At 54.6% G+C, this 27,549-nt stretch overlaps 1 protein-coding gene across 5 annotated transcripts; it reads left to right on the forward strand.

Moving 5' to 3' along the window:
* Window positions 1-4,777: 4,777 nt before the first annotated feature.
* Window positions 4,778-26,185, forward strand: Drc7 (dynein regulatory complex subunit 7). Of its 5 annotated transcripts, none has more exons than XM_046435211.2 (20): window positions 5,508-5,636; window positions 5,873-5,936; window positions 6,832-6,910; window positions 7,014-7,223; window positions 7,573-7,756; window positions 8,606-8,731; window positions 9,186-9,380; window positions 12,054-12,212; window positions 12,622-12,840; window positions 16,258-16,386; window positions 20,202-20,274; window positions 21,021-21,149; window positions 21,342-21,470; window positions 22,192-22,412; window positions 23,033-23,248; window positions 23,805-23,915; window positions 23,994-24,104; window positions 24,969-25,163; window positions 25,719-25,858; window positions 25,936-26,185. In XM_046435211.2, the coding sequence occupies exons 4-20, from the start codon at window positions 7,033-7,035 to the stop codon at window positions 26,027-26,029; spliced, it is 2,622 nt and encodes an 873-aa protein (XP_046291167.1). In that variant the 5' UTR covers window positions 5,508-5,636; window positions 5,873-5,936; window positions 6,832-6,910; window positions 7,014-7,032; the 3' UTR covers window positions 26,030-26,185. The 5 variants fall into 5 exon arrangements, with proteins under 5 accessions (XP_046291170.1, XP_046291168.1, XP_046291167.1 ...); XM_046435215.2 differs by having other exon boundaries at window positions 9,222-9,380; XM_046435214.2 differs by lacking the exons at window positions 5,508-5,636; window positions 5,873-5,936 and adding an exon at window positions 4,778-4,853.
* Window positions 26,186-27,549: the final 1,364 nt, after the last annotated feature.

Raw genomic sequence — 27,549 nt, forward strand, 5'->3', positions numbered from 1 at the left:
TAAGAAGGCGATTTATTTACTCTTGCCGTCAGAGTGACGACTGAAGACGAGAAGCTGTGACATCCTTCACAAAGGAGTCTGTTGATTCAATGCAAATCCAGAGACGATTCCAATTGATCTTATTCTTTATAGAGTCTCCGAAAATTTATTCTAGAAATTTTTATGGTGATCTATGAATGACTTCAAATCGCTGAGTCAGCCTGACTGAAAGAGGGCACGGGAGGAAGACTTGACCTCCAGACGTCAAGGTGTTCAAGGTGTACGTGTGGGGACAGGAGGGAAGACAAGCGGAAAAACACAGAGTGCTCAGTGGCGCCCCCTAGAGGACGTCACACACGACCAAGGTCAACAGGAGTTGGTGGGTCCATGGTCATGGTCATGGTGTGGGAAAACTGGGTCATTATATGGAGAAAAAAAACACGACAAGATCCCTGCTGACCCCTTCCGTGCAGGTGGAGTCAAGTCTAGGGGAGGGTGAAACGTGAACGTCAGTGTAGGAAGATATTTTTGTGACCTAGGGAGGGGCAAGGAAGGACTTCCCAAAGAAAAATTTGCCAAGTATCAGACCCCAAACTGATACATTTAATTACTTTAAAATTGAGGGCGAACACCTGTAATCCCAGTGGCCTGGGAGGCTGAGGCAGGAGGATCACGAATTGAAAGCCAGCCTCAGCAACTTAGCGAGGCTCTAAGCAACTCAGTGAGACCCTGTCTCTAAATAAAAAAATAAAAAGGGATGGGGATGGGGCTCAGTGTTTAAATGGCCCTGGGTTCTATCCCCAGTACCAGGAAAAAAAAAAGAAGAAGAAAGAAAAATTGAGGTTTTTCTGTTTAATGAAGGACACCAGGGCCAATGTTATCAGGTGACAGAATGGGGGATGGTGTTCGCAACATCCAAAACCAAGGACTAACTTCTGGAGTCTTGCAAACCAAACCATGAACACTTCCCTAATAGAGGAAAATGGGCTGAGGTTTTCAAAACTGAACGCTGATGAGTTAGGACAGAAGGCACGCTTCAGATCACCACCCCTCGGCCGCGTGTTACAATGACAGTGGGATCTCGTGTCGCTATTTAACTGGCAAACATTAGAAATCTATTCAACGCCTGCTGGCAGGGTGGGGGACCAGGATCCCCATGCACTGCAGAGGCAGGAGGGTCCAGGGAGCTTGGCCGCTGACAGAGAAGCCACCACCGCTGTGGGGGTCCTGCTCCCGGGACTTATCCCAGAGAAAGGTTCTCAAGGGGGAGAAGGGACACCACCTGCGATGTGTGCAGCATCGTCCATGTGGCCCAGCCCATGGCCGGAGTTGCCCCCAAAGCGGAGGCAACGGAATTCCATTAAGGGACAGTCCGGAGGTAGGGCCGGTGCCATTCCAAAGACAGAGGCACTCAGGTCAGGGTGACAAGGCCATTTACCAGGGGACTGCTAAAGTTTGGGAAAGGACGGAGGGTCCTCCAAGGGTCCCCACTGTGGGGAATTCAGAGGGTGGGAACTTAATTGACCACGGTGTTTAGAGGCAGGGACTGTGAAAGTGATTAGGATTCCATAGGATCACCAGGTGAGGTCCCCAGGATGGCATTCTGGTGGCTTGCCCTCCCTGCTCTTGAAGTGTGATGCCCTGGGCCATCTTGGGATTCTGCCTTCGTGACAGCTGTTCACGACACGTGAGCCCTTGAACCTCCAGAGCTGTGAGAGAAACAAACCCCTTTTCTTTATAAAATTGCCCAGCCCTGGATACTTCATCACAGCGACACCTCACAGACAGAGGCGCCTGTGTCCCGGGGGCCGCGGAAGCAGGCCTTCTACCCAGGCGTGTCTGCAACTGGGGTCGGGCCTGCAGTTTCCTGGAGGGTTGAAGGAAGCTGGCTCAGGCCTGGGGCTGGTGCCTGCGTGATTGGCAACATGTTTGATTATTCAGTGCTTCAGGCAACCACCCAAACAGCTTCATACGGGTGTCTGGGAAAGTTCAAGGCCCCGGCTGGGGCTCAAGCCCAGGGAAAACAGGGCTCTCTGTTTCTCAATCAGGACAAAGAAAGTGGAGTGAGCTGGGGGCCCTACCCTGGGCCACCATCACTGGAAGGATTAAGGAGTAATTAGTGTGGATTCACACAATAGTACGGATGGATTCTTAAACCCACAGTCTTGGCAAAGATATAAGAAACAGAAGGATGTAAAAACACAATATCATTTACAGACATTAAAAATGCCACCATGCAAAACATGCTCATTTTGGAAAAAGAGCAATATCAGAATGATTGCCTGTAGAGAGGCGGGCACAGTAGCCACAACTGTGATCCCAGTAACTCAGGAGGCTGAGGCAGGAGGATTTCGGGTTCAAGGCCAGCTTCAGTGACTTAGTGAGATTCTGTCTCAAAATGAAATAAAAAGGGCTGGGGGCGTAGCTCAGTGGTAGAGCATCCCTGGGTTCAATCCCCAGGACCACAAGAATGAAAAGATGTTGCTTGTATAGGATGGGGAATGAGAGTGGATAGATAGGAAAGTAAAAGGAATGAGATGACGTGGGAAAAACAGGAAATGAAGGCTGCCTTCCCTTTTGCCAGCCTGACACGACCCCTGATCTCCATTACCTCTTCCTGCCTTCACCCCATGCAAACCCCCCTCAGGTATACCACCGTCACCGTGTACCAAGACCAGCACTCAGAGGTACATAGGAGTAGTCGTGAGCTCCCCTCCCCTCACCCCTGCCTCATCTGGCCTTTGCTAGAGTGTGACTCTGGAGGCTCCCCAGAGGCCCGTGTGTTAAAGGTGTGGTCCCAGCCAGTGGTACTATTGGGAGGGGTTGGAACCTTCCAGAGATGGGGCCTGATCAAGGTCTTAGGTCATTGGGGGTGTGTCCTGAAAGGAATTGTGGGGCCCTGGTCTCTTCCTTTTTCTCTTTTGTTTCCCAACCATGGGGTGAACAGGCTCTCTCTGCCATACATTCCCACCGTGATGTATTGTGCCACCACAGACCCCAAAACAACAGGGCCAACTGACCATGGGCAGAAATAGCCCAAATCCCAAGACCAAAGAAGTCTTTTCTCTTTTTAAGTTGATTATCTCAGGTATTTTGATACAGTAACAGAAAACTGACTAATACAGCATACAGATATTATTTTTTATGGCTGCATAATGGTCCAGCCAATGCCGCAGTCTGGCTGGGCACAAATCAGGAGTCACTGAAGCAGGAACAAACTTTATTTCTGAACTCCACCGGCACACTCCACACATGCTCCCCGGGAACTCTCCTGAACCCCACGCAGCTCCTCCAGGAACCACCAACCAGAAATCCCTCTTCCGGCACTTCCCCAACCAATGGGAACTCTCTGGGAATCCCCACGAGAACTCCAAAGTAGCAGGCTGAGGTGGACAGCAGGGGTCCAATATACACAGCTTAACATAACCATTATCATCTCAATGGCTTGCTGGCGTCACCTCTCAACTACTCCGTTCTGGCAAAAATGCCATGCGTCATTCAGACTCAGCTATGGCTCTCAGCAAGCCAGAAAAGGGAAAATCATTCTTTTTTACGGAGAAGTGAGAGATTCTTAAGTTTCCACTGATAACGTCACTATACAACTTCAGCAGGATATTTACAGGATTTCTCTGGACTCTCTCCCAGCCCCCCATAGGGTGATATTATGACTTTCATGGGTCCCTTTCTCCAAAAACAAAAGAGCAAAAATTATATTTTATGATTGCATTGGCTCAAAGATAAGTATAACCCAGGGTGAACGCATAATCATAATTATATACTCATTATTATTCCAGTTGGTTTTTTTCCTTCTGATTTGCATGTGTAGGGCTGGGAACTCAGGGCCTTGCACATGCTTTATCGCTGAGCTACAAACCCAGACCCTTTTCTGAATTTTTGAAGAAATTCAAATTAAAAATTGTCATGGGCTTCTAATTAAACAGATGAGCTTGGGGCTAGGGATGTGGCTCAAGTGGTAACGCGCTTGCCTGGTATGCGCGGGGCGTTGGGTTCGATCCTCAACACCACATAAAAATTAAAAATGAAGACATTGTGTCCACCTAAAAACTAAAAAATAAATATTTTTTAAAAAAAACAACAGATGAGGCTTTTCTTGTCCCAGGAGATAATCCACTAAATCAGAGACCCAATCTGAGACTCAGTCCTAGAACCCAGGACTTGGGTAGCACGGCTCTGTGGCCCCACCGCAGCAGCCACCCCAGGCCCACGCTGGCGAAGGTCACAGTCCCCCTGTGGTGGAACAGAGGACGTCTGACAAATGTTTAACAATTGGCTTCCTGGGAGAAAAAACCCTGGTCTGTAGCATTTACCAATTTCCGGGGTGTAAATAACCCCACAGCCAGTTGAAAGCTATTGCCTGACATCACTGAGCAGAAGTTAGGAAGAGACGCAAATTAGTTCACTATTATGTAGTTTTTCCGTTGTACAGAAACAATAACCGTAAACCACCTCAAGAACACAGATAAATGTGAAAGAGAGGAAAATAATTAGGGGATGATGGGGGTTTTATGTATTTATTACTTTGCAAAAATGTAATTAGTTCGTTGTAGATTTTTATCACTTTATTTTTAATAAATGTTTAAAAAGCCGTTTGACGATGGGCTCATAAAGATTTCTAAAGCTTACCAATCATCCCTTGCCCGCTGGTATCTGCTCTACCAGCAGCACCATGGCTGACACCATGGCTGGGCAATCCCAGAAGACTACATTTCCCAGAAGTCCCCTCTTCCAGGACCTGCCCTCCGCAGTTACTACGGAGACCACTAACAGTAAGGCTTCCCTGCTGAGAGGGTAAGGAGGGAGCAGGGTGCCAGAGGTGGCTGCACCCTTCCTGGCTGGGAGAAAAGGGACATGGGGTAAAAAGCTTCTTCTGCCTGGGGCCCTCTGGCCTTGGTCTTTCTGGGGAAGTTTTGGGGGGTATGTGTGTGTTTGGTGGGGAGGGAGAGGTTGCTTCTGGGGATGGGGTGCAGGGAAGGGCCTGTCTTTGAGGCAGCACTGCCCTCCTCACCCTGGGCTGCAGCTGAGGGACGCCTCATGAGGCTCTGAAATGCATGGGTTTCAGAGCCAGAAATATATGGGTTCAAATCCCAGATCTGGTACTTCTGGTTGTGACCTTGTGCAATTCCACTTAGCCTCCCTAAGCCTCGGTCTTGTCATCTGCAGAGTGGGTCTCAGGAGAGTGTCTGTCTCAAGGCCTCATTTGAGAATAAATGAGATTGTTTCCATTCAACCCTTAGCCCAGGGCCCGGTACTCAAAAGGTGTTCAGTAAGTGCCTACCCTGGGCTCATCTGCTCTGTCCCCAAGAGGCAGACAAATGAATCTGATGACCTTGCCCTGCTGCTCGACTGGAGGTTTCTCCCTAGAGAACTGGGGTCCTGACAGGCCTGCTGGACACGAGGCGTCAGCTCGGTTGACCCACCGGGGGCTCAGGCAGGACACCCTCAGCATTCAGGCCTTGCTGAGTCTGGGGGCACAGAATGCCAGAATGGGATGGAGATTCCATCCATCTCCCCTTTTTATTGCAGAGGGGAAACCGAGGTCCAGAAAGGGACAGGGAGTGGCCCAAGGGCTCAGCAGGAGCTGCTGGCAGGCTCAGTCCTGGCTGGCAGCCAGTGACTGTCCTCCTCAGGAGGCCCAGGTGACCTGGGTGGGGGTGCAGAGTTAGGGGGGTGGGTCCCCCTGTCCGTGGCGGTGCTGGGATGGAATCCAGAGCCGCGTGCGCGCTAGGCAAGGCTCTCCCGCTCTGCCACGTCTCCATCCCACCCTCCTGGTCCCTTTTGTCCTGTCTGTCTTGGCTCTGCTCCAGGGGGTGAGGACAAATCTGGGGGGCCCCACTCTCAGTCCTCCCGACTCCCTGGTCCCTCGCCTTTCCAGTGGGTCGGTTTTCCTGTTCTCTGGACCTGTGCCCTGTTTGCTGTAAAGGGAGCAGCTCTTAGAGGTGGGTGGTGGAAAGGCCTGGGCTGGGAGGTGGGGGACTGGAGGGTCAGCAGGGGTGGCATCGGGTGGCCTGTGACCAGGACCACCACAGAGGCTGAGTTTCCACATGCACTGGTGTCTGAGGTGGCACTCAGGACTCTGCAGCATCTTTGGGGCCCCCGCTCACCTGTCTCCTCACGTGGGTCACTCATGGCCATGGGCTGGCCCTTACCTCCTGCTCCACACGCAGGTGCCAGGCAGAGAGTGGGGAGAGGACCAGGGTCTGTGTCCACTGGGCCTTTTACCCTCTCCCTCAGCACTTCTGCCCCCACCTCCGTGTCCAGAACTGGGTCACACCCAGGCCACCGATAGCTGCAAGAGAGTCTGGGAAGCTGGACAGTTCCAACCAGGCCAGGTTTGAAATTGAGGTCCTGCCATTGGAAGCTGGGACTGGGTCTTTGGGGAGTGACCAGCAGTCCACGGGAGCCCCAGCCCCTGGGGCAGCTGGGCCCTCAGTGGGCAGTGGCCCCTCAGTGTGGGTAACAGGATGAGCATCCTCTGGGTCGCGTTACCCCTGACCTTCGGTGGCAGCCCTGCCCTGGAACTCTCGGGGCCTGGGTTTCCAGTTTGATGAGACGAAGCCTCGTTCACCTGCTGCCTCCTCTGTTTGGTCCTATTCTCTGTCACCTTCCTATCATGACTTGTATTTAAGCCAACTCACTTTTTGGATTTTATGAATATATATTTAAATGGGAAACGTTATAACATGCAATAATCCCTCAGCGTTGGCATCGCTTGCTTGAAATCATCCAAATAAACACCGAACAGCAGCGAGGCCAGGGGAGGTGCTTTGGGCCATTGGCTCCTGCCCTGTCCGGGGCTCCCAGCCTGAGTCCTGCCTTGTCTCTTTTTTAAAGTGTTAGGAGTTGCTGTCCCCTAGGAGTTGCTGTCCCCGCACTAGCACCACACAGTCTTTCTCCTGGATTGAAAGAGAGGGTAAGAGGGAGTCACTTCCCTGAGGGAGTGGAACTGCCTCCGGGGCCTCCAGGGCCTCCCTGGCCTGCACCTGGGCTGATCCCAACACATCCTCCCCCTCCAGACGGCTGGGGACCCCCAGAATGGAGGTCCTGACGGAGACAATAGAGGAGGAGGCAGCCGAGTGGGAGGAGGCGGCTGAGCAGCCTGAGAGGTCTGAGAAAATGAGGCCAGCCGAGGCCCAGAAGGAGGAGACCACCCTGTCGCCCGAGATGCTCAGAGACCTGGAGAGGAAGCTGTCGGAGATCGAGGTCCCAACCCCGGCGGATCACCTGTGAGTGTGTCGGGGTGGGGACTTCTGACCCAGCAGCCCTGGCATGGGCAGACAGGGACTGCCGCAGGAAGGGCCAAGCACAATGGTGGCACCTGGGACTCTGCTCTCAGACTGCCTGATGTGAGTCCCCACTTTGCCCCTACCCGGCTGTGTGACCTTGGACAAGTCACTCAGTCTCTCTGTGCCTCAGTCTCTTTTAACAAGGGTAGGTGCTAATAATGGTGCCGGCCCTGGGTAGTTAGTTGTGAGGTTTAAATGAGGAAGGGGAAAGTCCACGGCAGCTCACATGGATCCCCCTGAGGGCCAGGAGAAGCCCCTCCGACTAAACGCCAGCGCTGTCATGACACAGGGCCTCCTTCTCCACGGACACGGACACTACTGACATCTCCAAGCTGCCCCTGACCTACAAAACCAACACACCCAAGGAGAAGCTCATGCTGCAGGTGGCGGACAACTTCTCCCGCCAGTACAGCCACCTGTGCCCCGACCGCATGCCCCTCTTCCTGCACCCCCTGAATGAGTGCGAAGTGCCCGTAAGCCTGGGTCACGGAGGGCAGCGGGGCCCAGGGCAGCGGGAGGTGGGCGGGTTCTCCAAGGTCTGGGGGCCCCAGCACAGAGCTCCTGTGGGCGGGGTTTCTAGTCCAGGTGCCGGCCCTGGAGCGCAGTGGCCTGGAGCCTGCAGACCCGGCCCCCGGGCAGCCCAAGGCCTGGGGTGAGCAGGCCCAGAGGAGGGGGGAATCGGGATTTGGGTGGGACACAAGGTAAACATCGCCTGGGCTCTGTGGGACCTGCTGGGCTGGGCGGGTCACCTCCGGATGATCCCTAGCTCCTCTGTCTGCAGCTGGAGAGAGCCTGGGAGGTGCTCAGGGTCACGGCTTACAGGAAGGAGCTGCTGCTTGGGTCCTGGGGCCTGACCTTGTCCTTATTGTCTTCTTTCCCTGCCTTTCGCTGGGTGGGGACAGCCCTGGGACTGGGGACCATCCTGAGCTCTGCCCAGAACCTCTGTAGGCCCTGGGAGGAAACCTGATCTCCCCCTTCAGCCCTGCTTGCTGGGTCACTTCAGGCTGCTCACTTGGCCTCTCTGGGTCCCCTTTGGTGCCCCAGGGGTTGGGGGAAGGCATTCCCTCAGCCTTCCCAGTCCAGATGTGGAGTAAGCTTGTGCCACCCCAGTGCCACCAATGTGGGGGGCTCCTCCCAGCCACTGAGTGCTGGCATGTGCCAGGCCTGGGCATCGCCTTCCCAGCAGGCCACCCGCCATGACTCGCCATTTTGGGGCTGTGGGCCTGGCCGCCTGTGTGCTCTGGCTCCAGGGTCTCTCTGCGGATTTGAGGAAGGAGCCCCACCCCCCAAGCCTGGCCCAAGGAATGTGTTTCCACTTGCAGAAGTTCGTGAGCACGACCATCCGGCCCACGCTGATGCCCTACCCCGACCTCTACAACTGGGACAGCTGTGCCCAGTTCGTCTCTGACTTCCTCACCATGGTGCCCCTGCCTGACCCCCTCAAGCCGGTAAGTGCCACTCACGGGTTCCAGAGGCCCAGGAGGCCTAAGACAGGAGGCCAGGCAGGGACTGAGCGAAGAGCCTCAGCCAGTCTCAGGCTACAGCTTCTCAGAGAGTCCCTAGGGGGAAGCAGGCCCAGAGAGGGACAGCCACTTGGCTGAGGATGCACAACAAGCTGGGTCTCCTGGCTTCTCCTTTGTCTCCTCTTCCTCTTTCTGCCTCAGAGTCTCCCTCTTCATGACTTTAGGAGGTTCAGAGAGCAGTGGGGGTGCCCAGCTTCCCGTGACGCGCAGCCCCATCTTTGGGCTTCTGACTAGTGAGGTCAGCTTCTCATTGAGAACGGGGCGAGGCAGGAGAGATGCACCTGGGCTCGCTCCTGGCCCCCACCCCCGGCGGGGGCTGTGGCATGGGGCGGAGGCGGGCAGCGGGGCCCGGCCGTGCTGACCGGCTGGTGGTGGCCAGCCCACCCACCTGTACTCCTCCACCACGGTGCTCAAGAGCCAGAGGGGCAACTGCTTCGACTTCAGCACGCTGCTGTGCTCCATGCTGCTGGGCTCCGGCTACGACGCCTACTGCGTCAACGGCTACGGCTCCTGGGACCTGTGCCACATGGACCTCACGCGGGAGGTGTGCCCGCTCACCGTGAAGCCCAAGGAGGTACGCGGCGCCGGCGGCCGTGACATCCCGGGGTGTGCCTTCCTGGGACCGTGATGTGATGCCCTCCTTAGAGAGCGCGTCCTGCCCCGGGCACAAGGACACGGCTCCATCGCCAAGCCCTTGGTTCCCAGAGCCACTCGTCACTTCTCTGTCCTTAGCACCCAACTCTCCAAACCGACAGTCCCTTCCCACTTATCTTCACTCCATTTAAGCTACTGTGTTCCCGCTGGGGACATTTTTTGAATGTCACGTGGTCTCCATCTTGGGTCATTGGTAGAAATCCAGCTAGTCGTTGGCACAGGAGGAAACTGAGACCACAGGCTTGGCTCTCCCCACTCCCCTGCCTCAGCTAAAGAGGCCTCTTTAATAACTAGACAAACAAACAAACAGCAGAAACCACACACACAGCCGCACCCCGGGGGTGCGACTCTATCCTGTGTCTGTTGACTGAGCGGCCAGAATGGGGGGCGCCAGGAGAATCGCCCTGAAGTGAATTTCCATGATCGGAATCTCAGAGGCCTCTCTCTGCGCTGGGAATCTAGTCGCCCTCCAGACAGAAGGTGCTTTAGGTGACCTGCGTGATTCTGTGGTCAGGGTCGAGCCTCCCAGGTCGTCTGCCGCTCAGGGATGGGACCTGGGGTCCGAGGGGTCCAGCATGATGCTGGGTACCTGGGCCACACCTGGGGGAGCACCTGGGGGTCCCAGGCTCTGCTGAAGGAGGCGAGGAAGAGGGGCGGGAGGAGGGCCTGGTGGCTCGGGCTCTGCTCCCAGGGGAGTGGAGGCTGGAGCATGGAGCTTGACCTCAAAGGCCTCTGAGCCCACTTATGGGCCTCTCGCCTTGGCCGAGAGTTTTTTTTTAAATATATTTTTTAGTTGTTGATGGACCTTTATTTTTTTGATTTTTATGTGGTGCTGAGGATTGAACCCAGTGACTCACACACGCTAGGCCAGTGCTCTACCATGAGCTGCAGTCCAAGCCCCAGATTTTAATCATCAAAATTATATCAATCAAAACAGAGAGAGAGAATTTTCTGGTCTCTGCCACCTCCCTGTCGTTGATGTGGCTGCTCCTCTCAGTAGCCCCATGGGATGGGTGTTATCACTGTCATTTCAGAGATGAGTCTGTTGGGACCAACAGGGAGGTGAAGCAATGTGGGGGAGCCCCACGGCTGGTGGGTGGAGACCAGGGCCGCACCCGGGGCTGCCTGCCTCCAACCCCTGGGGGGGGTCCCTCTTTATTCCCCAGACTGTCTCAGAAACTGCCACAGCCCTGCACCGTCGGTGGCTGGAACACTTCTTATCCCCTAGCACACGCTTAGACACACACAAACACACATGTTCACACACATATGCCACACCCTCACACCTGCATGCACACAGACAGCTGCACCAGTGTGCACGCGCTCTCACCCACGCACAGGCGTATGTATGCACACGTGCGTGCACACCCTTGTGTTTTCCTTCTTGGGCAGACAAACTCACACTTTGAGTCAACATGTGAAGCCCTCTAATGATAAGATCTGAAACCCCCCCCCACACGCTTCCCCACCTTCTAGATCAGATACAGGTCACCCTAGACGGGCAGTGGGTGGGGAAAAGAAGTTCCCACCCCTCAGCTCCTGCCCTGACGGCAGCAGGGTTGCAAGTTCAAGGCCAGCCTGGGCAACTTGGCGAGGCACTAACAGGGCTGGGGATGTAGAGAACCCCGGGGTCCAACTGCCAGCACAGGCCGTGGGAGAGAGGAAGGGAGGGAGGGAGAAAGAGGAAAGAGAACGAGGAAGAGGAAACGAGAACGAGGCAGGAAGTGGAGAGACCCGCAGGACCACACTCCCTTCAGGACACACCCCAGGGACCTAACAGCCCTTCCCCAGGCCCCACCTCCTAATGGTTCCACCATGTACCACATCACCACAGGTTGGTGACCAAGCCTTTAACACACGAGGCCTTGGGGGACATTTCAGACCCAAGGTAGAGCACCCGTCAGTCACCATCTAACAAAATCATCACCCCCCTTTGACTCGTGCATCCTTTCGGAATGTTGATCGTTGGTTTGTGAGATTAATTTTCCCTTCCTTCCTTCCTCCCTCCCTCCCTCCCTCCCTCTCTTTCTTTCTTTCTGGGCGTGAACCCAGGGACATGCACACACTAAGCATACAATCTCCCACGGAGCTACATCCTTGGCCTCTGAACTCTTTTTTAAAAAAACTTCGTCTTGAAGAGCAGAACGTGTGCCCGTCTTCAACACCCATCTCCGTGAACCCCCCTGGTCCCCTGCACCCAGATCAAGAAAGAGAACGTGCCTGCACCCCAGGAAGCTCTGTGTCCAGTTACTGGTCCCCCCCTACCCTGGGCATTTTCCTCCCTCTGCTTCTCAGAAGGAGCCTGGGGAGGAGGTTTCTAGGGCTCTCACCCCACTTCACAGAAGAGCTGAGATCTGGAGGGAAGAGAAGACCCCTCCAGGGTCCCATAGCGGGAGCTGTGGCTCCCTCTGCTCTGAGGGCCACAAGACCCACAGCCGGAGGGACAACTGTGAGCCCTGGTCGCAGGGCCGGGGGCTGAGGACCTGGGGCCAGAGCACAGTGTGTGTGTGTGTGTGTGTGTGTGTGTATAAGAGAGAGAGAGAGAAGGATGCACCTCAGGGCTGCTGACTCTGCCTCTCTCGCTGCGTGACAGGCAGTCAAGAAGGAGGAGAAGGCGCCCCCTAAGAAGTATGCCATCAAACCCCCCCAGGACCTGATCAGCCGCTTTGAGCAGGAGCAAGAGGAAAAGAGGCAGCAGGAGATCAGAGACCAGGAGGAGAAGCTGCGCAAAGAGGCCGAGGAGCGGCTCCTGGTGGGTCCCTTCAGCTGGTAAACCCTGAGAGAGCGACAGAGCCCAGTTGGTGAGCCACAGATTTAGTGGGATCCTTCCATTTTGTCATTAAAACACCAAGCTTGCTAGGTACGGTGGCGCCTGTAATCCCAGCAGCTCCGGAGGCTGAGGCAGGAGGATTGAAAGGTCAAGGCCAGCCTCAGCAACTTAGCACTGCCCTAAGCCATTCAGTGAGACCCTGTCTTTAAATAAAAATATAAAAAAGGACTGGGGATGTGGCTCTGTGGTTAAGCACCCCTGGGTTCAATCCCTGAAACCGGGGTGGGGGTGACCCCATCTTCTGCCTGTTCCCCAGCCCCAGGGAGAAGTCTGGACCCCCAGCTCCTCTTCCCACCCTACTGGTCAGTGGCCACCCGTCTTTCTCATGCAGGAAGAAACAAAGGTGAAGCCTGACTCCCTGCACGGCCTGCGGGTGCACTCCTGGGTCCTGGTGCTCTCAGGGAAGCGCGAGGTGCCTGAGACCTTCTTCATCGACGCACTCTCGGGGCGCAGCTACAGCCCCCAGGATGAGCACTTCCTGGGCATCGAGAGCCTCTGGAACCACAAGAACTACTGGGTGAACATGCAGGACTGCTGGAACTGCTGCAAGGTGACCCCCCGGGGCAGGGTCCCCAGATGTGTGGCAGGCACAGCCTGCAGGAAGGCTCTCCCCACCCCTGGGCTCCCACAGCCCACACTCCTGCCCATTGTGCCAGTCAGCTTTCCAACACTACGACAAAATACATGAGATAAAAAAATATTTCAAGGAGGAAAGGTTTATTTTGACTCATGGTTTCAGAAGTTTCAGTTGATGGTGGCCAGGCCCCACAGCTTGGGGCCTGCAGTGGCATAGCACATAATGGCAGGTGAGTGTGACATCTGTTCTCCTCAAAAAGGAGGCCGGGAGATGCTTGAAGTGGTGGCACTTGCCTGTAGTCCCAGCGACTCTGGAGGCTGGGGCAGGAGGATTGCAAGATCAAGGCCAGCTTCAGCAACTTGGCAAGACCCTGTCTCAAAATGACAAGAAGGGCTGAAGATGAAGCTCAGTGGCTCAGAATCCATGGGTTCCATCCCAGTGCCCAAAACGACAACAGCAGAAATCCCTGAAGATGTAACTCAGAGTGGTAGGTCACAGGCTTAGCATGTGTGTGGCTCTGGGTTCAACCCCTAGCAACACACACAGACGCAGTGGAGGCAGAGAGAGAGAGAGAGAGAGAGAGAAGAAGGGGCCACATCCCTTTCCAGGACACTCTCCCCAGTGACCTAACTTCCTTCCACGGGGACCAAGCCTTTAATACACGAGGCCTTGGGGGACATTCAGACCTCTACCAGAGCACCCATCAATAGCCATTCTGATAAAATCATCATCTCCCTTTTGACTCCTGCATCCTTTTTAAAAAAATGTTTATTTATTTATTTTTTTAATTTTAGGTGGACACAATATCCTTATTTTATATTTATGTGGTGCTGAGGATCAAACCCAGTGCCTCATGCATGCTAGGCGAGCACGCTACCTCTGAGCCACAACCCCAGCCCTTCCTGCATCCTTTTGAAATGTGTGATTCACTTTCTTTCTTGTGTGTGCGTGTGTGTGCACGTGTGTGTGTGCGTGTGTGTGTGTGTGTGTGGTGCTGGGGACTGGATCCAAGGCCCTGCATATGCTAAGCATGTAGCACTGAGCTACATTCCCAGCCCCTGAATATTTTCAGACTTTGTTGAAGTAGAGCAGAATGTGTGCTCCTCTTCAATGTGGAACTCCATGAGCTCTCATCGACAGAGCCCTGGTCCCCTGCACCCAGATCAAGAAAAAGAACACTGCCCACACCCCAGGGAGCCCTGTGTCCAGGGACTACTTCCCCATAAATGAATGTATGTATTATGTAAGTGGCACTGACTCTCTCTCTCTCTCTCTCTCTCTCTCTCACACACACACACACATACACACACACACACACACACACGAGAGTGCAGAGGAGGGCAACGTCCTAGGTGTACATCTCATTGAATTATCCTACTCTGAACACTCCTGCATAATTGGGACCAGCGTCTCAGAAGCCCCCTTCCTCTCTTCTCCTGGTCACTAATTCTTCCACCCTCCGGCTCCATGGTACAGCACTTGCTTAACGTCATCATGAGGCCCTGGGTTCGATCCCCAGCGAGGAAAAAAAGAAGTTCATGCAAACCAACAACCCACATTCCAAAAGGAGGCACAGATCAAAAGGGAGATGATGATCTTGCAGGCATGGTGACTGACGGGCCAGGCGGTGGGCCGTGGAGACTCGGCAATGGTGCGCTTGGGGGTGGATGAGCCCTCCTTGACTGCAAACGACACCCATTAGTGTCACCTGACTTTGGACTGGGTGTCCTTGAGTCCTGCCGTGTCTGCTCTTCATGCCCGGAGTCTTCCCCTCTTGGTTTTGTTTGTGAGGGCCATCATTAGTGTGTGCAGCTGTGGTTTGTTAGTTCTCATTTGTCTTATGGATTTGTCGTCCCCCGAGCACACCACATCTTACTTTTCCGTGCTTGAGTTTCACATTTAGATCACTTGCAGCCTGGAAATATTTTAGACAGTGTTACTAGGAATATTTTCCGACCCGTGTTTCGGTGAACATACGTATCACTTCAGTTGGCTAAATACACAGGAGTGGGGTTGCTGGGTGACAGGAGGTGCGTGCTTGGGGGTAGTTGATTCTGACCATTTTACCAAAATGACCGCACGGATTCCACTGTCTCCAGCAGCGCAGGAGGGTTCCAGGAGCTCCCCCGACATAAGTGCTGATCCTGGGCATTTCCTATGCTGCTCCCTTTGGCTGCTCTAGAATGGTCCTGCATTTACCAAATGCATTTGACATTTTTCAAACTACCCTCATTCCCAGCAAGTTCTAAACCTGCTTATTAATTTAACATGAATCTGTTGAGACGACTGGGAAGCAGTGGAACCTGCAGGGGGAGGACCTCGCTGTGGGAGCAGGTGGGGGGGGGTGTCACGCCCTGAAGAGGGCTTCATGTCCCTGGCTCCCCACTTCCTGCTCCTCCCTTTCTCACACCCTCCCTGCCCCTCCCCCACTGCCAGGGGGAGAGCTCTTTCCCCCACCCTGTCTCTGCCTTGGAGCTAGCCCACCGTGGACAGAACCTTCTGGAACCGTGAGCCGATAGAAATCCTTCGCCCTCTGAGTTGATTTTCTCAGAGGTGACAGGTGACTGACACAGAAGGCCAGCACATGACCTCGTTCCCCTTAGCAGGAGCAGGACCCTTTCTTAGTTTTTCTGTTTCCTGCTCAGCACTGTGTTTCAAAGTTCTGATCCGAGGTTGCGTCTGCCTCTGACTCCAGGATCCCTCACCCCTTACAGTCCCACGTCCCCAAGTGACACCTGTTCCCTCGTGGGAGAATTTCCTGGGTCTCCCTTCCCAGGTCTGGGATCGCTGAGTCCCGGGGTTTGTCTATGTGTCATTGAGCTGGGGTCTGAGGTGAAGCTGGAGTGGCCAAACCATTTCAGTCCATCTCCCTCCAACAGTGTAAGAGGATCCCGAGGTCCTCCCGCCTGCCCCTCGACGCCACCCCCACTTCTGATCTGCCAGCTGGGGAGGGCGGAGTGAGGTTGCGTTCCTTCCTACTTCTCTGTTGAAGGGAGTTGGGGTCTCAGGTCCGTTTGAACTTGTTGGGTTTCCTCTTCTGTAAATTGTTCACTTCCATTCTTCCCCCTTTTCTATTGTTGTTGTTTATTATAGATGATCACGAGTCCCTTATGTATTCTGGATACCAATCACAGGTCACTCTTAGACATTACCGACGCCATCTTCCATTCTGCCATCTGTCTGTCCACTTTGCACGTGGCTTCCTTTCTTGAGCGCGTGTCTTTCATTCTGATCCAGTGCGGTGACATGAGGAGTGTGGGTGGCCTCTCGGAGCTGCCTGGAGCTGCCCTCCCCCGCCCCTGTCCTGGGGAGCAGCTGTTCCCATGTCCCCAGGGAGCAGGGGGAGGCATGGGGCCATGGCTCACTGGGCTGATTCCCCTCCCTCATCAGGATTTGATCTTTGACCTGGGAGACCCTGTGAAGTGGGAGTACATGCTCCTGGGGACCGATAAGCCTCACCTGTCCTTGACTGAGGAAGAGGATGAGGACTTTAACGATGAAGATGATGTGGAAACGCTGGTGAGTCTCAGTGGCTCGAGTCGAGGGGCCGGGGGGATGTGGGGAGAGCTTTGCTCCCTGTCGCTCAGGCAGCCTCAGGTTTCCCTGAGAGCATGAGTGTGCGTGGGGTGGGGTGGGGGGCATCAGGCCAGGAACAGCGTCTTCAAAGCAGAAGGGCCTGGACAGGGCCCTTTAAGATGGGCAAACTGAGGCCAGACACATTCAGTGAGCCTTCCAGGGGACCCTCCCCAGGATTAGGGGAGGGCTGGGACTTGAACCCAGGTCTTCCGCCCCCTACAGCCTGCCCTGTTCAGGGCTCGTCCTCCTCCTTGGAGAGCTGCCCCTTGGTGCGGGGCCATAAGGCCTCTTCTAGCCCCATGGAGCCCTAGAGCCAGCTGCCCTTCACTTCCCTCCCCAGGAGTCACTGTGGCCTTCTCGTCTGTCTTGTCAGTCTTCTAAGGTCACGGGCCCAGGGCCTTCCCCAAGTCACCAGCCTCACCTTTCTGATCTTCCTTCAGGGGTCTTCCCGGAAGGTGTGCATGATCTTCCCTATATTTGGAGGTCAGGGGCCCGGGGACTTCATATTGGCTGGGACCTTGGGCTAACCTTCCAAGGTCAATAAAACCATTAAAAACCCCAGTTTCCTCACCTGTATGTTAAACGGGGAGAGTGAATCAAAGCCGTATCCATAGGAACAAAAAAAAGTGCTCCAGTCTGCTAGGGCTGCGTGACAAATGGCACAGACCAGGTAGCTTGAGAAACAGATGCTGTCTCCCGTTCTAGAGGCTGGAAGTCCAAGACCAAGGTGCCGGATCAGGGAGGTTTCTTCTCAGGTCTCTCCTGGGTTTGAAGAGAGCTCCTTCTCCCTGTGTTCTCACATGTCCTTCCCTTTGTATGATGCCGCAGTCTGTCTGGCTGCAGCAAAATAACCGGGGGGGTGACGAATAACTTGTGTACGTTGATACAGCAGGAGTAGGAGCCGTTTATTGCAGGACAGGAGCAGTATTTATACATTCCACACAGCTTATCTTATTAGCATAAACTAGATACATCAGTCAACCAATAAGGAATCTCCACACTTAATAGCTCGCTTTTGTTACTTCTCAAACCACTCCCTCTGGCATTTTGCCAGGCACCATTCAGACTTGTTTATGAACTCTAACATTCCCCTGGCAAAATGTCAGGTGTTATTTTTGACTTGTTTACAGACTCTAACAGTATGAATCTATCCTAAGCTCACTCGCTCTTTTTTTTTGGTACCAGGATTGAACCCAGGGGCACTTGCCCACTGAGCCCCATCCCCAGCCCTATTTTGTATTTTATTTAACAACAGGGTCTCAGTGAGTTGTTTAGCGCCTTACTTTTCCTGAGGCTGACTTTGAACTTGTGATCCTCCTGCCTCAGCTTCCCAAGCCTCTGGAATTACAGGCATTTGCTACCACACCCGGCCTAATCTCTTCTTGTAAGGACACCAATCATATTAGATTAGGGCTACCAGATGACTTCATTTTAACTTTTTTTTGGGTGGGGGAGTACCAGGGGTTGAACCCAGGGGCACTCAACTACTGAGCCACATCCTCAGCTCTATTTTATATTTTATTTAGAGACAGGGTCTCACTGAGTTTGCTCAGCATCTCACTTTTGCTGAGGCTGGCTTTGAACTTGCAATCCTCCTGCCTCAGCCTCCCGAGCTTCTGGGATTACATAGATGAGCCAGCGTGCCCAGCTATCATTTAAACTTAAACACCTCTTTAAAGGCCTCATCTCCTTCCCACCGGCATTACCTGTTTCCTCACATCCTCGTCAGTACTGTAATTTTTGCTATTCTGATTGTTGTAAAGTGGCATCTTGTTTAAATTTTGCATTTCCTCCATTTTTTTATCTTCTGTTTTTCTTTAGTCAGTCTTCATGTAGTTCTGCTATCCGAATCCACCTCTAGTTCTGTCAAGTCTTTCTTCTTGACCAAATTTGATTCCTCCTTTCACCTTAACTTTATCTTCGTTGCTTTTTTGTGTTTCATCTAAGATAAGCGACATCTTAAATACTTACTTGTTTTCAGTGTTTATTGTTTTCTGATAAAGTATTTAAAGATACAAAAATTTCTCTAATTACTCTTTTAGACATATCCTGTAAATTTTGGCTGATGGTATTTTCATTTCTACTTATAACTTCTTTCATGATTTCTTCTTAACCCAAGGATTTATATTTTAGATATTAAGTTGGCAGGTATATGAGTTTTTACAGTTGCCTCTTTCTTGCTTTCTTTTTGCGTTGCATTCTGGTCAGAGAACGTGATTGGCATGATGTTAAATTTTTTAGACTATATCGATGCTTTTTTTGTGGCCTGATATGTGGTCAGTTTTGTAAATGTCTGCATTTGCCCTTGAATGTCTATTTTCTTAGTATTGAGGGTAAATTTCTCTACAGATTAGTATGTTTTCCCACTTAATAAAATATGTCTGTATATTTTTTAAAAGACCTCATCTCCAAATACTGCATATTCTGAGGTACTGGGGCTAGGACTTCAGCATGTGGGTTTTGGGGGGACACAGAGCAGTACCCACAGCCACAGGCAGCACTCAGGCCCCACCAGGGGAATGCCAGGTTCCGTCATAGGTGAGGGACTTGAATTCACTCATCTAAACCTTCCCAGCCACCCAGCGAGGTGGGGACAGGTTTCATCCTCCATACTGTGTTCCCTTTTACACACAGAGTTGAAGGAACTTTCCCCAAGGGACACGGAGCTGAGACTTGAACCTAAACAATCTGGCTCCAAAGTCAGAGTCTCACCAATGACTCTCCTACTTCCTGGTGCTGCGTGAGAATAAAATGAACCACTGGTGGGACATGCTGGGCACAGTGCTGGGCACAGTGCTGAGCCACGCCTGGCCCTGGGTGGAGTCATCTCTGGAGATGGGTGCGGGAGCCTCCCTGGTGCAGTAAATCCTGGGCACCAGCTCCCCCTGCTGGTCATGAGAGGTGGCGCAGCCCCTGCCCAGGGAGCCGGGCCTGGAGACCAGAGACCCTGTCATGGGACCAGACTCATCCCTGGCCAGGGAACCCCTGTCACTGGCAAGCCTCTTAAGAACACTCAGCTGTGGGTCCCCAGGAAAAAAATCCGAGCCTCCAGCCACAGCCCACTCACCTAGATGCCTCAGAGACTCCTGCCGATTCTCACTGCTGATGATTCTCCTATCATGTCACCTGTGGAAAGTAACGATTAGATGACCAGGTGTCAGGTCTGAGCAATGTTCGTAGGATAAAAGTTATAAACTGAGAAAATCGTATCCGAGTTGCTGTAGCTACCTAGTTCAAGGGCCATTTGTCTAGCCCAGGCCTTATTTCACAGAGTGGGAAACGAAAGCTCAGAAAGAAAAGTAATCATGTCAGCAAGATGGCGCTCCAGGTGACACACATTGTCACCTAGTCCTCCTGAGTGGCTCAGCTTACAGTGAAGGACACTGAGGCTCAGAGTGGCTAAAGGACTTGCCCAGGACCCCTTAGTTGGTGTTAGATTGCAGTGTGTGTGTGTGTGTGGGGGGGGGGGTCTTGTGTGCTCCTGACACGATCCAGTGGCTGCCTGAGCCTTGACCAGGACAGGCGGCCTGCAGGGCCCAGCGTCGCTGTCCTAAGCCAGGCAGGGACAGGGAGGGCTCCGTGCCCAGAGCTGGGTCCTCCTCAGCTTCTGTATCTTGGGTCATGCTCCTGGTTCCTGGTTCCCCAGGGAAGCTGAGGGACCACCCTGGCTTGGCTGCAGTGGGGGACAGGGACAGGGTCTTTGCGGTGACCTCTACTGCAAGGCCCTCAGCACCACCACCTGCCCCCTTTCCCTGCAGGGCAAGGAGGATGAGGACAAGAGCTTCGACATGCCGCCCTCGTGGGTGGAGCAGATTGAGATCACCCCAGAAGGTCTCTGCTGTTTGCGGGTTCACGCCCCCTCTCCAGAACCAGCCCCTGGGACTCTGGGGAGGTCTGAGCCACAGCTGGGCAGGGACACTCTGCAGAGGCTGCCTGGCCTCTCCTCTCCACCATGGCTCCCACCCTCCTTCCTTCCTGGCTCCGTGGCTCTGGGCATGACACCCACTGGTCCCTGAGACCCCAGGTGGAGAAGGCCAGGGGCTGTGCCCGGCAGGTGGCTCAGGAGGTGTCAGGTCCTGGGAGGGGCAGGCAGAGAAGGCTGGAGGTGCCCTGTATCGTCACCTGATGACTGCTAGGTGCCCACCTGCGGGAGGACAGGTCACTCCAGCAGGTGCTGATGCTAGGGAGGTTGTCACAGGGACCAGGGCAGGAGCCCCCGGACCAGGGCAGGACACTGGACTGGAGGTGGGCAGACAGAACAGGGTTCCAGAAACAGGGGACACTTGGGCGAAGTTATGAAGGGTCCAGAGTGAGCCCAGCAAGGCTGGGAGGGAACAGTGTCCCTGGCAGAGGGACCCGCCCCGCCAAGGGCCTGGCGGAGGGCGTGGTGTGGCAGGGATGTGGACGCCCGTCTTTGGGGATCTGTGCTCTGCCTGGCTGAGAAGGAGCATGGACCGGAGCCAGTGCTGGTGACCTGCTCCTCCGCCTCCTGGAGTGGGCAGGGCGTTGGCCGCAGATAGAGGAGTGCCCCTAGGCGGTGGCCCTCCTGCTCTCAGTCTGGAACGCTGCGTCCACAGAGTTCGAGACCCGCTGTCCCAACGGGAAGAAGGTGCTGCACTACCAGAGGGCGCAGCTGGAGAAGTGGGCGCCGTACCTCAATCCCAACGGCCTGGTGTGCCGCCTCACCACCTACGAGGACCTGGAGTGTAAGAGGCCATGCCAGCTGTGGGGGTGGGTGGGGTGTCCCAGCGGGTCCCCCAACATGCTGTGTGGCCTGGGGCATGTCCCTTCTCCGCTCACAGTGTGTGTGGGCACCAGTGGCCTCTCTGCGCTGGGAGTGACGTGTTAGCAGCGTGGAGGGCTGGCCTGGCTGCAGCCGGCACCCGTCGGCCCCACAGGTACCCAGGTGCTGGAGACCAAGGAGTGGCACCAGAACCGCGGGGACAAGCTGGAGCTGAGGCACATAAACAAGAGCACAGGCCTGATCATCGACTACTTCAAGCCGGGCCACCCCCAGGCTCTGCGAGGTGGGTGGACCCCACTGCTGGGAGCCTGGGGCTTTGAGGAGGGGCCTTGTGTGTGCCTTAGAACAGCCTCCAGTTTTGGTGGCCAGCAACAGACCCTGCCTCTCCCTCCCTAAGAAACCCGGCATGTCAGTGGTGGGGGGACACTCAGAGCCCAAGGGAGCATGGCCAAGGCTCCTCTAGGGAGGTCAAAGCCAGAGCCGTGTGCCCAGTCAGTGGCTGGGATTGGGCAGAAATCCTGCCAACACACAGTGGGGGCAGCATTTAAAGGGACTAAAGATGCTGAGCAACAAAGCCAAGTTCAACTTTTCTGGAGGACAGTGGAGCAAAATATATTAATAATATATATTAATATACAGTTGGGCTAGAGGTGTGACTTGGGTAGGGCGTGTGCTTAGCATGAGCAAGGACCAAGTTCAATCCCGAGCGCCAAAACAATAATAATAATATTCAAAAATTTCTTGACCCAGCAATTCCACTGCTGAAAATTTGTTCTTAGCAAATAGTGGACAAGAACAAAACTGCATGGTGCAGAGGTTCATTATGATATTGCTTATAATTGCAAAAAAAAATGGACACAGCCTAACTACCCAGCATTACAGGATCGGTGACATAACACTTGCTCATCCATAACGGAGCGTTGTCCTCTTCCAGTGCCTGGGGTCTGGGTGCCGAGCCTAAGCTGGAGTTCCCGGCGCTCACCAGGCTCCCCCCCACCCACCAGTGCACTCATACAAGTCCATGCAACCCGAGATGGACCGTGTCATGGAGTTTTATGAAACGGCCCGAGTGGATGGCCTGCTAAAGAGAGAGGAGACGCCCAAGACAATGACAGAATACTACCAAGGACGCCCAGACTTCCTCTCCTACCGCCACATCAACTTTGGGCCCAGGGTCAAGAAGCTCTCTCTGAACAGCGCAGATTTGAACCCCCGACCCACGGTGGTAAGAGCTCGCTGGGCCTGGGCCGGGCTGCTTGCCCTCTGGCAGGCAGAGGTCGCCCGGGAAGGGGACAGCACTGGCTGTGGAGTAGCATCAGGCCCACGTTACTTCCAGGGCCAAGCATTTTACCAAATGCACCACCCCCAGCCATCTGGGGCCACCTGAGCCCTCAAGCCCTGGGCCAAGGAGGCACTTCTTTCCTCCTCCTTACAAAAAACAATGTGGGACTAAACTCCTAGAAACTATGAGAACAGAAACAGAAACGTAAAGGGAATATCTTGCAAGGAGCCCTCAATGCTGCTGTGGATCCGTGGGTTTGGTCTTTTTCTCATTTAACTGAGATCTGGGGTGGGATGGGGGTCGGAATCCTGGGATCAACCCGTTTCCCTTGAACTCTGCATTTTTCTCCAAGTCGTTACAATTTATTTGGCACCTGAGGGAGCTGGAGAGGGGTCCAGGTCCACGTGAGGCTGCAGTGGCCTGCCCTGAGAACTCTGTGGGCCACGAGTACCCTGTGTGGCCACCCAAAGGACTCCAGACCCAGTGTGTCAGAGTCCCCGGTCCCGCCGCAGAGCGCCGCGGAAACCCCTTCCTCTCATCCCCCGCATGTTCTGGCCTCACAGAAAATCACTGAGCGGTTCCACCGCAACCCCGAGAAGCCCGCGGACGAGGACGTGGCCGAACGCGTGTTCCTGACCACGGAGGAGCGCATCCAGCTGCGCTACCACTGCCGCAGCGACCACATCACGGCCAACAAGCGCGAGTTCCTGCGGCGCACCGAGGTGGACAACAAGGGCGACAAAATCATCATGACCCCGGACATGTGCATCAGCTTCGAGGTGGGCTGCGGCCGCGGAGGCGGGGGCAGAAGGACCCGGACCCCGTGTCCCCTTCCAGCAACCTGGGGGACCAGGATGGGCGCTTTCGAAGCCCACCTTGGAAATTCATCTCTGCCCTTTCGAAAATTAAAAGCTTCCATCTGGGGACCCTTCCCCTTACAGCTCCCCTGTAAATCTTCTCTTTTCCACCAAAATAGAACCCAGGAGGCTGAGAATGCTCCTTATGGTCCCCCCCCTCCCCGCCCCCCCAGTCAGAACAGATTCCAGTATGACTCCTGCCACCCATGCTGGAAGGGAGAAGGTTCTCATCTCCTCTGAGGATTTCACCGTCAGTAGTAAAATCCACACCCTCCTGGCATATCCCTCAGTCCCCCACATCTTCAATTCCTCTTCCATTACTATCTGTATATTTGTAAGTGAGGAAACAGATCCAGAGAGGTTCATCAACTTGCTCGAGGTCACACAGCTAAAAAGAGGCAGGAGTAGATTTGAACCAGGTGGTCCCACCATCCTCACCACGGCAGCCTCTCTCTCACGGTGGTGGTTCTGGTCCCAGGTGGAGCCCATGGAGCACACCAAGAAGCTTCTCTACCAGTATGAGACCATGATGCAGCTCAAGAATGAGGAGAAGCTGTCCAAACATCAGGTCTGGGAGTCCGAGCTGGAGGTGAGTCCCCGTGGGAAGAGTGGGCGGGTGGGAGGCAGCCGGGGTCTTAGTCATGCTCTTCGTCACTTCCCAACTCAGGTGCTGGAGATCCTGAGGCTTCTGGAGGAGGAGGAAGAGGCGCACACGCTGACCATCTCCATCTACGACACCAAGCGCAACGAGAAGAGCAAGGAGTATCGGGAGGCCATGGTGAGCGGCCCTTCCTCGCCCAGGCCTGGGCTTTCCTGGACTCTCTGGCCGCCAGGGTGGTGAGGCCCATAGGGAGTCTGCCACGAGCACTCCAGGAGGGGTGAGGTTCTGATACTGTGAGATCACCCTCGCCACTGAGCTGACCCCATGAGTCACCCCCAAAACACTTGGGATCCAGGCCAGGTCTCCTCACCAGGGGCTGTGCCCAAAGCCAAGGCCTGTGGTCATGGTGGACGAATTAGGATGGCATGCCACCTCCACCTGGCTTTCTCCAGGTTGTGGCTGAGCTGGTAGCCCCAGCTGGTAGCCGCTGGCCCCCCAGGTATTTAGCTCGCACTGCCAGGCTGCAAGGCCCAGCTTGGTTTTCAAAGCCAACTTCTAAATCCTCTTTACCACCCAAGTCCCAAGTGCAGATTTCTAAAACCAGTTTGGGCTTGGCGAGGCAGGACAGGCCATCAGATGACCGTTCTCAGATCCCCAGAGGAGGGCATCGGCCCCTATGTCCCCACCTTCACTGGTCACCCACGCAGGCATAAGGGCCAGGGTGAAAGGGAAAAATGAAGGGTGCAGCTGGCATTCCCTATGTCATCGGTAAGCACTGCCCTTCATCCAACAAGCATCTACTATGGATCCCAGGCACCAGGCCGTGTGCTTTATAGGTGTGATGGCATCTGAATCCTCAGAAGAGGAGCCTGAGGGTCAGGTAGAGACGTGAATTCACGTCAAGATGTTACCATTAAAGATGGCTACAAGAGACTGTCCCGTTTCAGAGGGGCAGGCACTGGGACCTGCCACCCTGCTGATAGAGCTGGTCAGGAGGTCTGGGAAGGCTCTGCTGATCCAGCCGCCCCTACCCCACCACAGGAGCGGGTGTTGCTCGAGGAGCACATGCGGCAGGTGGAGACCCAGCTGGACTACCTGGCCCCATTCCTGGCCCAGCTGCCCCCGGGAGAGAAGCTGACGCGCTGGCAGGCCATGCACCTCAAGGAGGAGTGCCTCGGCGATTTCAAACAGAGGCTCATTGACAAGGCCAACCTCATCCAGGCCCGCTTCGAGAAGGTGGGCCAGGCCGCAGCAGGGAGGGGCCTTGGCATCCTCGTCCAGCTGGGGGCTCTCTCCCCAAACCTCATAGATGTGTGGGGGACTGACGGGGGCGACTGTGTCGGTGACACATTTCTGGATGGCTGAGCTGTTCCTCGTCACTGGTTTACTGAATGGAAGGAGGGATGGCAGATGGGGCAGATGGATGGGTGGGTGGCACATTATCCTAACCAGTCCCTGACCCATTTCTGTTGGCAGCATCTCGCTTAGTCCTCACACAGAGCTCCACAAGGAGCAGGGAGAGGGGTCCCTCGTTTTGGAGACAAGGAATCAGAGGCTCTGAAAACCTTGTCCAGAGCCACGGGGCTGTCTTGACGCTGCTCTGACCTCACGGATGTGAAATAGCTCTAAACATGACCCCAGTTCTTCCACCCAAGACATCTCTGGGATCCCTGCCTCTGTGGGCAGGGACAGTGGGGCCACCATCGTGGGGCTGCCTGGTAACCAGGGGGATGGCAGCCTGGGTAAGGGTCCACCTTCACCATCCCGCCTACTCGTTTTCCTGACCCTCAGGAGACCCAGGAGCTGCAGAAGAAGCAGCAGTGGTACCAGGAGAACCAGGTGACGCTGACCCCAGAGGACGAGGACTTGTACCTGAGTGACTGCTCTCAGGCCATGTTCCGCATCCGCATCCTGGAGCAGCGACTCAACCGGTGAGGGGGCAGGCCTGGAGGACCTGTGGGGCCGGGCCTCCGCTCCGTGGTCCCTCACCGCCTCCCTCTGTCCTCAGACACAAGGAGCTGGCCCCACTCAAGTACCTGGCGCTGGAGGAGAAGCTGCTCAAGGACCCCCGCCTGGCAGAGCCGCTGAAAGCCTTCAGCTGACACCCTCGTGGGGCCCTGCGAGGGACACCTCGACGGCTGAGAGCCCCGTGCTCCCTGAGCAGGCTCATGCCCGTCTACTCAGGGCCTGGCCTCACTACTTCGGCCGCCCCCTCCTGGTAGTTTCCTGTGAATAAACACTTTGAATTTGCCTTTGAACTCCAGGCTTCAGCCCTGTCCCTTTTCCTGTCCTTTGGGTTAGTCAGCTTCTCGCTGCTGTGACAAAATACCTGAAGAAGCGACTCAGAGGAGGGAACATTTATTTTGGCCCGTGGCTTCAGTCCAGGGTGGGCAGGCTCCATGCATCGTGGGCCTCAGGGAGGGAGCCCAGCTGCTCACCCCACAGCAGCCAGGAAGTGGAGAGGGGGGACAAGGACAGGACATATGACTCAAGGGCTCTCCTCTCATGGCCCACTCCCTCCAAGTCCTACCACCTTTTGATCATCTGCTCAGCCATGAATCCCTCAGTGGATTGATCCACTCCGAGGTCAGAGCCCTCATGACCAACCCAGTCCCCAAGCCCCACCTCTGAACAGTGCTGCATCAGGGACCAAGCCTTAAAACAAAAGCCTTTGGGGGACATTCCAAATGCAAACCATAAAACCTTTCCCCTATGGCCTGGGACTGCTCCTTGGCTGCCTTCCTCTTCTGCTTCCTGTCCTCTGTTGGAATACCAGGGGCCCCACAGCCACCTGCACACAGCTGGTTAATCTCAACATGGTGAGGGTGGACATGCTTACAAAGTGGGAATGGCAAGACCAAGTCCCGTGCCCAAGAACCAAGAGCCCGGGGACTCGACATTAGAGTGCAAAGGATTCCAGTTCCTCGTCTCACCATTTACCCGTCTGTGAAACGGGGACATCACTGTTGCTTTAAATAAGACCTACAGAGCAGAGAGGGCTGGGAGTGGCACATAGCAAGCACTCACTAGGAGAGCTTAAAAAATGGCCAACACACACACACACACACACACACATACACGAAAATGTTTTAAAACTCATTAGTCAACAGGAAAGTGAAACGCCACTACACACCCACCAGCATGGGCTGAGTGTTGGTGGCATGAGAAGCACTGGACGGACTCTCATATAAACACCTTTCCTAGTGAAGTGTCAATCAGTCCGACCACTTTTGGAAAACCATTTGGCATTACCTACTAAAGCTAAACCATGGTGCAACAATCCCTCCGGTAGCATCCACTCAACGGGGCTGCGGTATCTTGGATCTTGATAGGACCTAAAGGCCATGCGTTACGCCTTGGTCCGCAGGGTGGCGCTCTTGGGAGGTGATGGAAGCCTTAAGGGGCGGGGCCTAGTGGGAGGTGGGCTCTCCACCAGGGGATTCTCAGTCTGCAAAACCTCACTGACCTTATGACACGTGCTTTGGGGTATGTGTACTGTAAAAAAAAAATGTCTTTAAATGCTTGGCATGAATCTGTTAGTTTAGAACTAACTTCCAGTTCACAAGAAATTTGGGGAGGAGGGACAATGTAAGTGGCAGTTGAAGGAAACAGACAACAAATC

This window comes from Marmota monax, unplaced genomic scaffold, assembly GCF_021218885.2.
Source record: "Marmota monax isolate L192 unplaced genomic scaffold, Marmota_monax_Labrador192_F-V1.1 WCK01_AAM20220418_F8-fsc00024, whole genome shotgun sequence".
Lineage (NCBI taxonomy): Eukaryota > Metazoa > Chordata > Mammalia > Rodentia > Sciuridae > Marmota > Marmota monax.

Excerpts from the sequence above, each read along its gene's own strand:
- Drc7 (XM_046435214.2), top strand. The coding sequence starts at position 7,033 with ATGGAGGTCCTGACGGAGACAATAGAGGAGGAGGCAGCCGAGTGGGAG. Across the intron at positions 8,732-9,185 it reads TGCCTGACCCCCTCAAGCCG|CCCACCCACCTGTACTCCTC; the intron begins GTAAGTGCCACT and ends GGTGGTGGCCAG. Across the intron at positions 25,859-25,935 it reads CTGGAGCAGCGACTCAACCG|ACACAAGGAGCTGGCCCCAC; the intron begins GTGAGGGGGCAG and ends CTCTGTCCTCAG.